The sequence below is a fragment of the Colossoma macropomum genome, unplaced genomic scaffold (genome assembly GCF_904425465.1).
Source record: "Colossoma macropomum unplaced genomic scaffold, Colossoma_macropomum, whole genome shotgun sequence".
In the NCBI taxonomy this organism is placed as follows: domain Eukaryota; kingdom Metazoa; phylum Chordata; class Actinopteri; order Characiformes; family Serrasalmidae; genus Colossoma; species Colossoma macropomum.
Window position 1 is genome coordinate 41,695,407 of NW_023494788.1, and position 14,843 is coordinate 41,710,249.

The 14,843-nt window shown below is 39.9% G+C and overlaps 1 protein-coding gene across 1 annotated transcript in view; it reads left to right on the forward strand.

The window, feature by feature from the left end:
* Nucleotides 1–10,401, forward strand: part of nexmifb (neurite extension and migration factor b) — a 99,851-nt gene extending 89,450 nt beyond the window's left edge. The window contains exons 3-5 of the mRNA XM_036569386.1: nt 1,658–5,624; nt 6,763–6,896; nt 9,469–10,401. Coding sequence (XP_036425279.1) covers nt 1,658–5,624; nt 6,763–6,896; nt 9,469–9,569 — 4,202 coding nt within the window. The 3' untranslated portion in view covers nt 9,570–10,401. The remainder of the gene's footprint in view (nt 1–1,657; nt 5,625–6,762; nt 6,897–9,468) is intronic.
* Nucleotides 10,402–14,843: the final 4,442 nt, after the last annotated feature.

The window sequence follows — 14,843 nt, forward strand, 5'->3', positions numbered from 1 at the left end:
TTTAATGTCTGTAGCACAATATTGAAATGTTTGTTAGAAAACTTCAAATTAAAATAATGAGGGAACACATATTTTCCAAATTTCCAAAGGCAGCGAGAGTGGTGTTCATTTGACACTGAAATTAGTGCCTTTAAAGCCTGTCATGAGGTAATTTCAGGTGTTAAGCGTACAGAGTGTTACATCACAGGCCAAGGCAATGTTTATTTAAACAACACAGTATATTTATTTGGCCATGCTGTGCAGCTATTTCCTTTATATGTAACTTCAGTGGTGTGCAAAAGTCAGAGACCACCCTTCATTAATTTAATTTCCAGTCAAACAGTAAAAAAAACAGAAAACAACAGGAAATTACACAGCAAACTAAATATCATTTTTTTCAAGTTTATTAGAGTATTATTCCGTTCTTTACAGACTTGCTTTCAGTTTGCAGCGATATTGTTCCGCACCTCCAAAGTTCAGTCCTAGAAGGCGATTGTACTTTTTGCTTCTTAAGTAATCACAAACACATTCAGTGATATTGAGGTCTTGACTCTGGGGTGGCCAGTCCATTGTTCACAGATCACCACCATCTTCTTTGATTAGAATATTTTCTTCTTTCCTTTTCTCAGTGAGGTTCTTCTACACATCCTTTCAGACCCATAGTGACACATCCTTTCAGACCCATAGTGCTGAGTGGTCTTCTCACAGTGGAAGGATGGACAGAAACACCTGTGGATGTTTTCAGATCTGAAGCAGCTTGATTTTCTCCTCTCTCTCAAAGATGAATGTTTTTTTGGGTATCTACAAGATGTTGCATCATTGTTCAAGGTTCCCATTTTCTGTAGATCATTTAACCATTTTTTTACTGCAATCTATCTATCTATCTATCTATCTATCTATCTATCTAATCAATTTTTGAATTCCAGCTTTAGAAACTTTTTTATACATATTTTCCTTTGACTTTCCCTTTTCTAAGAAATATCGCCTGAAACATTAATAACTTGTATTTAATTGCCACTTTGACTGGAAACCAAACAAATGAAGAGTTGTCCCGACTTTTTCACAGTACTGGAGGTGTTTGCTAGTTGAGAACTCAGGCTGCACAAAGCATCTCACTGCCTAAGAAAGGAGAGGAACTGACCAGCGAATACAACAGAAAGGAATATTAACTCATCTAGACTATCACAGCATGTATTTGAAGTATTAGAATGGTGTTAAATGTATATGCATTCTCTTAAAATCAGCCTCCAGTCATCAGTTCTTGTGTTTTACAGTGTAATGTTCACTTTCTGTTACATTCTGTAAAGTTTTGTGTGTTGCTGTTGTTCGTATCGGTTTGATTCAACAGCTTGCAGATAATGAGGGAGGCAGGTGGACGTGGTATCGGTTATATTGTTTTCAACATATGGGTATGTCTTCTCCCTTGTGGATGCTCGCTACCTTCCTCAGCTGCCGTAGACTTATTATTCAAAGCAAACAAACCTGCCTCTTTGTGTAAACTAGCTTCCCACCTCTGCTACACATATGAATATCTTCTGCTGATGACATTGAGTTAATTGTTGATATTTACTTTGAGGGTTGGGGGGGGTTAAAAACACTCAACAATAAATTGCTATGTATTATTTCTAAATATGTTGCCACACAGTGCTGATGCTTTGTTTTGTTTTTCTTTCTCTAGGGCTAAGTGAGCTGAGAGGTAATCTAAAGTTGTGCAGTGCACAAAGAGGGGGTTCAGACTGCCATAGAGTGGCTTTGGCGTTAAGGGAGTATCGCCTCCCGAGCCCACCCTCGCCACAGACTCTCAAAGAAGCCCCTGAGCAGCCCACTGATGAGTCCTCCAGCCACGCCATATCCCTCACATCCTGCGTTACCAAGAGTATAAGCTCCTGGTCCGTGCCAGAGGACAGCAACAAGCCTCCCTTCGCCATGATGGAGCCGCTGGGTGTCTCTGGACTGACTGAGGACTGCCTGCAGAGCCGCACCTGCCTGGGCTGCATCATTGAGACCAAGGATGCTTCAGATGCCGAGCCCAGTATCAGCCTCAAAATGGCTGACATAAACCGGGAGTATGATGCTTGCTCCATCTCTGACATTAGCATGCAGTGCATGAGCACCAGCGAGACAGGCAATTATGGGGATCAGCTCCTGTCTGACCAGCTTTTGAGCTTTCCCCTACCCAAGTCCCATTTGGGGGAGAAAAAGGACACAGAAAAAACAGAAAACGACCCAGATCAGACAGCTAAGAACTTGTATGAGGGCCTGCTGCTGGACAAGTGCAATGGGGAGGAAGGCCTGCTCACCAATTCCAACCAGGACTGGGGTTACTTTGAGTCCTTCATCAGTGAGAGTAAAATGGAGCTGCTGGACCTCTGTTCAAAAAATGAGCTCTCAGTGAACCTCTTCTCGGAGGAGGATGTAGACAACTATATGTTTGATGATGACGATGATTCTACGCTGAGCAGTGACGTGTGCTCCCTGAAGATCCGCTACGAGTCCTTCCAGGACAACATGAGAGAAAAGACCAACGTCCTTCAGGAGGAAACACAGTTCAACTTTTTCCCCAGTGTGGTGGTGAACTGCACGAAAAAAGATAGTGTGGTTAAGAGAAGTGTGGATGGAAGCTTACCGAAGCCCGAAGAACTCGGACTGGAAAACGAAAGCAAAGGAGACGGTTCCTTAGATAGGACACTTGATTATAGTCCAAAAATGAACTACTTCATTGATTCCGGCAACTCGGCTGAAGACTCAGGGGAGTATAGTGATGACAGCTCAAGCACTGGCTCCTCCATTGACACTTTCCATGTGGGCAAACATAAAAACTCATTTTCTCGAAAGAATGGATGCTCCTCCAACCCTCTAAACTATGGACTACGAGCAAAGAGGAAAGCCAGGTTCAGCGATGACTACCTTTATGATGTTGACTCCATCGAAAGTGAAAAAAACAACGAAAAGCGCGAAAAACCACCTTCCGATCCGAAAGAAGAACAGGATGACGACTGGTGTCCTAAAAAGAGAAGAAAATCTTCCCGCAAGGAGCCACCCGTGATAATCAAATACATTATCATAAACAGGTTCAAAGGAGAAAAACATATGTGTGTGAAGCTCAGCAAAATTGATCCAGCAGTCACGACTATAAGCTTAAACAAGGACACGATCGGCGAATATGAAAAGCTGGCTCCTCTGAAAGATTTCTGGCAGGAGAAACAGAGGGAGCAAGAGGAACAGCTTAGGCTGGCTGCAGGAGATAAACACAATTTCCATCTTAATGGCCGCCATCGACCCTTTAGTTCCAGTCCTCCCAAAAGGAAATACAAGCTAGCAAACAGACTTAGGATTCAGAGGATTCAAACTGTGGAGCAATCAAACCACAAGCAGGGCGCCTCTCCCTCTGATCCTAGGGAGGAAGTCGCTTCTAAAGAGGAGGCAAGGCCACCGACAATAGCAGCCCCCAGCTGTGCAAGCGCATTAGACCCAAATGACATCATACGCACTACTACCCGAAAGAGCAGAACACAAGAGATGGAGGAGAGCAGAATGGCAAATAAAACGGTCAGAATGCGTAAATTCAAAAGCGAAGCCAGGCTAAGAAGCAAGAAAATGAGGGACCTTGAGGAGAGCAGTGAAAGCGTGACAAACCTGACTGATGCTTGCGCTGTGCTAGAAAATAAGGACGCAGTAGGGAGTGGGAAAGAAACAGAGATCAACTCAGCTGCACACAGTCCCCAGTTGTGTGAGAGTCAAACAGCCGATGCCACTGAAAAATTTGCTTTCATGTCTGCCACCTGCTCCCCTAACAATGCTACGTCATCTGAGGATGTGGCTACAGGTGTACCCGTTATCCCCGGGGGCTACTTACAGACATTGTTAGATGCTTCGGATTCCTCGGGTGGCTCTGGTGTCTCTTTTTTCCCTCAGCAGACCCCCAGGCAACACTCGCTGGGTCTCTCTTTGGAAGAGCAACAATTTGCTTCTCTTCAGCTGGCCCAAAGCTGCGTACTCTCCCCGCCCTCTGAATCAGAGCTCCAGCAGTCGCCCCAGAATTGTCCCAGCCTTACCCAGATGTGGCACTCCCAGCTTGGCCCGAACCAGCAGTTTGCTACTGATATCCCTGAGACGGCCATCTTGCCCAGCAACTTCTCCAGTGCCATTCCCATGCCAATGTCAGAGAACTTGCCAGTGCCTGGGTACAGCCAGCTGGGGTTGGAAAGCAACAGAATGCTTTATGAAAAAAATTACATGCCTGAGCAGGCGCTGCCGCCTGATGCGGAATTTCAAGCATGTCAGGTTCCCTGCGTGGAAGGCCAGCTACAATTTCAAAGAGGCACACTGCACACTGACAACGGCAGGCTCATCAGTTTCGACTCAGTTGGCTCGCTGTCAGCTACTTCCAGCAATTACAGCTCTCTGAGTCTCAAGTCCTGCGAGAAGGATGGCGAGGATGATGTGAACGAGAACTTTCTGGCCCACTGCAGTCCCAAACTGGTGATTCAGCAGAGTATTGATGCAATCACACCCCTGAGGGAATCCACAGACTTGCTGGATATCTCCAACTTCACACCAGATAAATTCAGACACACATCACTGTCGGAGCTCTCGCCCCCTGAGACGCCGAATTTATCCCCCCAGGTCATAGGCCGAGAGATGAAGATAGCAGGAAAGGCCAAGGATCTCCACAATGGGTCCGAGATGACACTGGAGGGCAATCAAGAAATGAAATGGAACTGCAACATGATAGAGCAGCAAGACCATCTGCCTGGGTTCGCACTAGATAGTCACCAGTATCAGTTGTACAGCTTTAATGACGATGACCACTTAAGCTTGGAAAAGAAGGAAGCAAATCAAGCTGGCTTCGATGTGCAGGTTGCCGATATAAACAGCGAGGTGAAAGGTGCAAAGACAAAGAGGAAAAACAGCAGCAAGCAAACCGCAGGACAAGGCACTAAAAAAATCAAAGCACCGAGAGCTCCAAAGGGGGAAAAAGCTAAGACCCCACGACAGAATTCACGAGCGTCCAAAAAGCTAAAAGCCTTATTGGATGAAAAGGGTGGTAATGGCCAGCTAGAGGGGTCCAAGGGTTCAGCACACCAGCTGACAGATAGCGGCTCTGAGGACTGGCCAGGAATGGGCTGGCCAGAGGGCAGCGGTAAAGATGACGAGCAAAGAGAGTTCGAAGAGCCATCAAACATCCTTTCTAACATAGTATCAGGGATGGCCGAGGTGCAGCGCTTCATGATGGCGTCTATCGAGCCGATATGGGGGCCTGCAGCAAACATCTGTTTACCCTCAGAGGCAAACAGCCTGAAGTTAAAGACTCTCAAAATACTGGCAGGGACCTCGTCTGACCCCAAGAAGAAAGGTGCTGCCTCTGCCGGGGGTGCAAAAGGCAGGAAAGCAGGGGGTAAAGGTGGCAAAAATCAGGCCAAGTTCAATGCCTCTCATCCCTTTTTCCCCCAGTTGGCTCTGGGTTGTAACATGTTCGACAAGCCTAACCTCGGCGTCCCTGGCATAAACGGGCCCGCGCACAAAAAGATGTACCGTCACAAAACCAGTGCGAAATTCCCTCGGATCGAAAACATTAAGGGCAAGCGGGCTGAGCGAGACCCAAATAAGGACATAGCACTGATGACCTCTTTTGAAAAACTGAGGTAATATTTTGTAACTAGCTGCTGATGCACGTTCCTCACTTTCCCCCCCACTTCCTGCTCAGCCCTTAGTCCCTGACATACCTGCACTGACTCAATGCCGGAGATGCATGGAAATTACGTTACCCTTAACCCACCCCCCTTATTTTTTGCCCCCTGAAGAAGATATAGATATCTTGCATGAGAAACTTCTTGTACTTGCAAACTACCTATTGAGTGATTGTGTAAGGCTTGATTGAGATTTTAAACTACCATGGCTGCATTTTCTTCTTGCTTTTGCTGTTTTTCCTTGTAGCTGTTTTGGTTCTTTTTGTCTGAAGAGAAAAAAAGCCTTGATAAATATGTGTTTTTTTGGGAGATGTTTTTTTTTTCCAATTCTTATTTTTTAACAGTGAAATTTTGCTGCCCTAAATTTATGTAATTATATTCCTCGTTGGAAACATGTAGCTATTTGGGTAAAAATGCTTGTGAAAAGTACGCTCCCCCATTAGTTTTTGTATGCAGAACAGGACGACCTCTCCTGGCTGTCTCCCTCATATTGCCTGACTTTTTTTAGGTGGGAAATGCTCAGCCTCCTATCGAGGATAATCAGCATCCTTTGTAGGCCCCAAGACATCAATAGCACATAATGGGACCATTTTGTATTGAAGACATATCAGATTAACGTTTTGTTCTTTTTTTTTTTTCTTACTGATGGAATGAAGTTATAATTTTCTTCCTATGCTTTTACTATGCTTTTACAGGAGTTTTACTGGAACTTATCTTAGAGGGACAGTTCTAAGCCATGGAAATTCCAAAATGCTTCACTTTATTTTCTTTTTCTGCCAGTGTCCCTGTATAGAAATGCACTATTTAATGAAAACATCAACTCTAAAAATCAGCGTGCCAAATGTAAACTCTGTGCAAATTTATTATCAATACTGCATACTGGCTGTTCCGTTTTCTATCCGTATGAAGTATGGCCATTCTCTGTTGAGACTCTCGTGAGAATTGACATTCCAGATTTTTTCCCCCCTTTTCTTTTGGGAACCTATATTGTGAAGAGCACCCTGCAGCTGACAGTGGTACAAAACCACTCACTTAACCAAAACAACACTCACCCTGAACTTTCCTCCTTTTTCCACCTCCTTGCCAAATTCAGTTTACCTCAGCATAACTTGGCTTTGAGATTAAAAAAAGACAAACAAGTGGAGACGCTTCTTAATGAAAAGCACAGAAGAAGATATGGACAATGTTCATTCTGCATAGAGAACACCGTCTATCTGACGTCGGATGGTAAGCACTGTCGTTGGCATGTTTGTGGGAATGTCTGTCAGGTTAATCAAGTAACATAAAAACAAAGCAACAAACTTGTTACTGGCAAAAAAAACGTCATAAACACTTTGTGATTTTGAGCATCAGTATGTCATAAACACATCTGCAGTGTCCTGATGTTGCATAATAATACACCGATCAGGCATAACATCATGACCACCTCCTTGTTTCTACGCTCATTGTCCATTTTATCAGCTCCACTTACTATGTAGGTGCACTTTGTAGTTCTACAGTTACAGACTGTAGTCCATCTGTTTCTCTGATACTTTGTTAGCCCCCTTTTACCCTGTTCTTCAGTGGTCAGGACCCCCATGGACCCTCACAGAGCAGGTACTGTTTGGGTGGTGGATCATTCTCAGCACTGCAGTAACACTGATGTGGTGGTGGTGTGTTAGTGTGTGTTGTGCTGGTCTGAGTGGATCAGACACAGCAGTGCTGCTGGAGTTTTTAAACACCTCAGTGTCACTGCTGGACTGAGAACAGTCCACCAACCAAAAATATCCAGCCAACAGCGTCCTGTGGGCAGCGTCCTGTGACCACTGATGAAGAACTAGAGGATGACCAAGACAAACTGTGCAGCAGCAGATGAGCTGTCGTCTCTGACTTTACATCTACAAGGTGGACTGACAAGGTAGGAGTGTCTAATAGAGTGGACAGTGAGTGGACACAGTGTTTAAAAACTCCAGCAGCCCTGCTGTGTCTGATCCACTCGTACCAGCACAACACACACTAACACACCACCACCACGTCAGTGTTACTGCAGTGCTGAGAATGATCCACCACCCAAATAGTATCTGCTCTGTGAGGGTCCATGGGGGTCCTGACCACTGAAGAACAGGGTAAAAGGGGGCTAACAAAGTATCAGAGAAACAGATGGACTACAGTCTGTAACTGTAGAACTACAAAGTGCACCTATATAGTAAGTGGAGCTGATAAAATGGACAATGAGTGTAGAAACAAGGAGGTGATCGCTGTATAATGGGCCTATAAATTACCAGGTAGACTGATTGAGCTGTGGTTGCTGTTTATCTCCAAAATGTTTAAAGAGAGCAAAAACTATAAAACATGCAAACGTCTGACTATCAAGACGTGAAAGAGGCTACATTTGGTAGTTTGCTTCTCTTCCTTATTGGCTACCCAAGCGTATTTGCACATTAGCATTAGCGTTCCTTAATATGCTAATAATTGCCTGATATGAAGGGCCCATATATTACATATTTCTTCTACTGTATTTTATTCCCTGAGGTCCAGTTATGACGTTTGTATGTTTTTATGTACCAAAACCAGCGAACATTCATTTTTGCATGACCTCTCTTTATTATTTAGAATTAAACGGGCTGTTTTTGGTGCTGCGTCCTTAAGAATTCTGTCTGTAAATGATGTCAGATGTGGAAATGATTGGCTGTATTGTGCATTATTTCACTGCTGTCAGAAGAAAACCTCATATCTCCAAAATGACAACTTTACAGAAAAAAAGGAAAAACATACTTTACTTTTAATGTAAGTCAATGGAACCAGACTTTTTTCCAAGTAATTATGAGCTGTTTCTTTTGGTCTATTCATCATGAAATTTACACACAATGTAAAGAGTAACAGGCATTTTCAAATTATGTCAAAAACTGAAAAACGACAAAAATGGAGATATGAGTTTTTTTTCTGACAGCAGTGATTTAAAAAGCAGTCTAGGCTGAAACACAGCTTTTAATTTCAGTGTAAATGGACGGGGCTAAACCACTGTAGGCTGAATAGGTGAATGTATCGTCGCTGTTGGAACACAACTTAGTATCTCTGTTTTTGTTTTTCATGTTTTTACATCATTTGAAGACACATGCTGCCTTTACATTGTGTTAAAATGTCCATATGAATGAACCAACAGAAAAGGTCCAAAATCCCTTGGAAAAAATTCGTTTTACATCAACTTCTGTTATAAATTAAGAAGGTTTTTGGAGATACGAGGTTTTGTTCCGACAGCAACGATAAACAAAAAAACAATGAAGTCAAAATGCAGCTTAGTTTCTATTTCGCTGCTGTCGGAAGAACCTCGTATCTCCACTTTTGTTGTTTTTCAGTTTTTGACATAAATTGAAAATACCTGTTGCCCTTAACATTGTATGTAAATTTCATGATGAATGGACTAAAAGAAATGACCCAAAATGACTTGGGAAAAATTCTGGTTCCATTGACTTACATTAAAAGTAAAGTGGGTTTTTTCCTTCTCCTGTAAAGTTACCATGTTGGAGATACGAGGTTTTGTTCCGACAGCAGCGATATGGACTGTACGGACTGTATGCAGAGTGAATTGTACGTTTTGATACTTTAACAATGTTTACATACTACATCAAACTTTTATTCCAAAAAAAGCAAGAAAATTTTGGTTTTCCGTGATATGGGCTGTTTAAAATATAGGGATGCACCATGTGGGAACTGTGGGCCGATGCCGGCTTGATAGGGATGTACGTTCGTTCCTTACTCCGAAATGTTACCATAACATAGTTCTGCTCTGTATCCTTCTGCCTCTGTCTGTTCTGTCTAGCTTGCCATGTTAAGGACCAGGACATGCTGGTGAGGGGAAAACTGCACACGGGCCGTGGCGCCCGCTTGCCTGCCTTCTTGTTTCTGCCTATTTTCAATTGAATGTACTTCTTCAAGATTTGTACAGTGTGCCACTGTTGAGCTGCCTCCTCTTACTGGTGCTAAGAAAGCAAACCTTTTTTTTTCTTCCCAGATATGACAAAAAAGAAAAAAAAGGAAAAAAAAAGAGAAAATATAGAAAGACAGAACCCTAATCCTCTCTTTATGAATGTATAATATATGGTTATGTTTGATGTATTCACACCATAATTATTTGACATTAATTGGGATTCCTTTTTGCCTTTTTGTTGAAAAGAGTATTGAGCTTTATAAATATTGTCTAGAGTTGATACCAGAGGGATTCTTAACGAACTCTTGACATGACAAAAATACTGTATATTTTTCTCTGTGCCAATTTGTAACATATTTTGTAAGTGTATATTTTTCTTAGAAAGTGCTGTGAAGTATTAGTGTGTGTGAGTAACCTTTTTTGCGCCTCTGTAGGCAGTGAAAAGGATGTATAACGAAAAAGTTTCTGGTTTTAAAAACCAAAATATTAAGTAACAAGCAAACAAAAAAAAATCTACATTTTTGTTGGGAGTTTTGTACGAGGAAATTGACCTTGTTGTGGGAGTATTGTGTTATTGTGGAAAACACAAATAGGCAAAGAAAGAAAAATGAAGAAAAAAAATAAAATTTGTGAACTACTTGCTGTTTTATAGATTTTTCATGTAAATTATTCTAGTATTATTTTGTTTATGTTGTAACTGTTGCAAAGGTTTTAAATATTTGTGAACCCGCCTGTATGGTGATAATGTAATATTGGTAACTTGCTGAGTTTTGTAATAATGTTTATGGAGTAAATATACAAATTAAAATGAGATTTTGAATGCTGTTTTTGGAAATTGTCCGTTTTGTTCTGTACCTGCCCGAATCTTATTGCTGGATCACTTCATCTTATGTGCTGATCTTAATGATAAGCCTATTGAACATTTGTTATGTGGGTGCACTGTACGCCACTTTAAACTGTCCTTATTTACAGCCTTACTGATTGGTCTCCTCCAGACGTTTCCACCCCTTCAAAGCCTGTTGAATTAATTTATGGCAACAACTGTTGAAGCAAATGAGATGTTGAATATAGTTCATCATTAGTATTGTGCAGGCTTTATCCCTATTATCATCAGTCATTATTCAGTACACTCTCAGAAATAAAGATACTAAACTGTCTCTGGGTCAGTGCCCCTCCTGTCACCTCAAGGGTCCATCTCAGTACCTTCAGTCAGGGAACATAACTGAACCATAATCCACTGAAATGATATGTTCTAAGCTGTACTGACTCCACACACCCCGTCTCGTCTCCAGGCTTTTATTTTACTGTTCTGTTTAAAACATTTGGTTATGAAAAGGTACAAATACGAACTTTTTACCTGGAAAAACTTATTTAAGGTTCACAATCAGACCTTAAAACCACTGTTGTACCTTTGAGGGAACATTTACATTGTTTGTACCTTGATGAACGAAAAATGTTCCTGTACAAAATCTTTATTTCACAGTGTGTTAATCAGCTAACCGTTTTTCCTTTAACCTCTTATTCTCCAGGGTACATTTTGGTTTGTCTATCTGAATTTACATGACCAAATCATAAAGCAAATTATTCAGTAACTGCATAAAATAAATGTAAATTTTATTTTATTTATTTTAAAAGCTCCCCTCAAATTAACAGGAAATGTGTTTTTATGATCATACACATATTGCTATATGCTTACAATTTACTGCTGAAAGCCAGAAATCTTAGACGCTCTTTGTATTATTTTATAAAAATAATTTTTACAGAGCAGATCACTGAAGAGACGCCATCTGTTTATAGTTTATAGCCCAGATTTGTGGAAAAATGGGTCGACTTTCAGTAGAAAAAAAAATTATGAGTTCAGCTTCTTTTATTATAAGGGTTTAAAATTACACCACCCATCTATTTGACCGGAAAGAAGACAGTTACAGCCTCATACGACCCCCACCTTTAGAATGTAGCTTATGAAATATGAAAGTTATGAAGAATATGACAAAGTGCGTTTTGGAAACACCAGTGGTCTCAAGGAGTTGAAAAGGTTAAAGGTTGACAAATAAAATGAAATTGGGCAGGCTTAAAAAAATAACATTTCAGTTATTTCTATAATAGGACTCAGCACTCAGAACCCCTGTGAACGATCCGTATGGGTCACTCCAGCCTAAACCTGGCATTTGGTACATTGCTTGTTGTTATGTAATATTCTGCAGCCCTCAGCATCATTAGTTTTACAGAAGTCACTATTTTGTGTCCTTTTGGTGTTTGTGTCCATCACTACACCATACATGACAAAAATACCTCACACAACTGTTGGACCCCCCCCCCAACAGCCACACAGAATCCTGATAAACTTATAAGCATGATATTTGGCAACGTAGCAGTAACATTAGCCTGTTTGTAAAAAAAACAAACAAACAAAAAAAACAGTCCATTACGTTTTTTAAGGCTCCTCCCACCTTCAAGACCATTAGGAGGATGTTTTTCTAGCCTTTATACTGGAAATTCTAGCTCTAGAGGCCACTGTGGCACTGCTGTGGGAGGTGAGTAGGCATGTTTACAGCAGATGTAGTAATGATTAATTCTTTAATTTTTAACAAAACAACTGGAGACCAGAAACCAGAAATAGACATACACACTACATAACAGTGAAGCCATCTAGATGACAAGATGTGCCATAACTGGTTCAAGCTTAAATAAATTTATATACAAATTTATATATTTATATCCTAATTTCTAATAATCAGTGATCCACAGTCCTGCAGCAAGTAAGATTAACTCAAACAGCCCAATCACTTTAAACAGTGTCCACTGAGCTAAACTCTACTTTTTTCACTTCTACTTACTCTTGAACTGTTTAACTTGAATCAAATACTCTTCCTCATGTAACGTATTTGCAGGAATTAAAACAACTATTTTAATAAACACATTTTTTCATACGGTAACAAATAAATGGCTTAAAGAAAAGTATAATCACCCATTTCTGAGGACTCACAGCTAAACACAAATTTACTTTTCTGGCAACATTGATGGGAAAAGGCCAAACACAAAGCACCATCATCGTGAGAATAACAAAAGTACGTAAAATATATAATAGCCTACGACATATTAAACAAACAAAAAAAAATCCAAAGAGAATTATACTTGAGAAAAATAACAGTTAATTAACACACAACAACAAAACCGCTAAGAATACTGGGAAGCATTTTGGGCAAAAGACTTACCAAAGTAACTAAGGATTAGACAAAAAATAATAAGTGTTACTAGATTTATTTAGTGATTTTAATAAATAAGTAAACCCAAAAAATTAAGTTTGTGTCATTATTATGTTTTACAGTGTATAACTGCATCCAAACCACACACTACACTACCTTACATGCTAAACTAAGGCATAAGATAAGATAATCGTTTATTAGTCCCACAAGGGGGAAATTCACAGAGCTACAGCAGCAAAGGGAGAGCAGAGCACTCAGAAAAGAAACAAGAAGAAAATTCACAGAGTAATTAACCTTGTTAATTATTTAGTTTGTTACTATATAAACTATATATATATATATATATATATATATATATATATAATACTGAAGGTAAACTCTATCACAAAAATTTACAATATAAACAATTATAAATAAAAAAGCAAAAAACATTTATACTGTAATAATATTTTACCACAATTGCACATGAAGTACTGATTTGTATTATACATGGGAATAGTGAGAAATTAACAATATAAACAAGGACTTTTAACGGTGGCGGTGATTTTTAACAGGATAATTATCAAATGAATAATTTTATAAGACACTTTATGATTTTTGCTGGTGACACAGCATCGTTTTCTGTTTTTATGAGCAGCTTTTTTCTCCTGTTCCTCTGAAAGAGGCAGATCAGTCCCACCTGGCTACTCGGCTAGGTTAGCTAAGCGGCCTCAGCAACAGCCAGGAGCCCAAACAGAAAGATTAAAACAGCATTTCTGATAATTAAGACATGAGTCAGTATCTATGTGCGGGTATTTAGTTGCTCTGAGGCCTTAAAGAACTATTATTAATAAAGGATTGGTAAACATTGAAGACGCAAACCGACTTCCCGTTGCAACATCTTAGCATTTCAAAATAAAAGTGCAAAAAGCTCAAACTGCATCTACAGTGTTTTTTTCTAATTCAATATAAACTTTAAGCCAGCAAACACTTATTCGTTCTGAGGAGCCCCACATAAATCTGGCGTAAAATAAACCAAAAAATAACCTACAGTGACATTTTCCTGTTAAGAATTTAAACTGTATTAAAATGTATTAAATAATTTGTTAAATTGTGCTCCAAGCCAGGAGGACACAGCGAGCTTAGGGAGGCTAAAAAAAAATACAAATTAAAAGTCGTCCTCTCCATGTTAGCATTACATTCAGACTAATGAATTAATGTTTATTAACAAATACAAATTCTAACCTTTTGCTGGGTCATTTTAACCTTCAGGATTTCAAAATGTCACCAACCGTATTTTACGCCGAGTGTGTTTGGAAGCATAGAGGCCAGCGCTAAGAGCTCATTTACACCTGACATTAAAAGATATTATTTACTTTAATCTCTGAATCATCTGTTTCCTCCCTCCTCCAGATGTTCAGGGAATCTTATTTTGGGTTGGAGGTGGGGTGCTGTAGACGTCAATGACATTTCAGTCATATCAAGCTTAGTAGTAGTTTTATTATTATTATTATTAGTGCTTCACAGTCAAAGACTGATTTCACACACTAATTTACCAATTTAAAAGGATCAATAAAACAGAAAGTCATACACCTACATATCTAAAATTATTAATATTAACAACATAGCTGTATGTAAATGACAAAGCACACTACACCACACCTAAACAAAGCATGACCAGCCAAATTTAACAGCAAATTCTAAATAAATATGATTATTATCTATCAAAATCTATGTATAATGCATATTTATTAATAAGTCTTGTAAGGGGAATTATTATATTAGTCAGTCTGGTCATTGGCTCAGTGGTCTTTACTGCCTGTTGTGCATCCAGACGGTCATTATTTATTCATCTTAATGACAGTTCAGATATAAAAGCTTGAAACCAGAATCGCTAAACATACCAGTTCAGTACCAGTATATCGCTGCTGTCAGAACAAAACCTTGTATCTCCAAAATGGTAACTTTACAGGAGAGGGAAAAAATGTACTTTACTTTTAATGTAAGTCAATGGAACCAGAGGTTTTTTGAAGTAAATTTGGGCCGTTTCTTTTGGTCCATTCATCATGAAATTTACACACT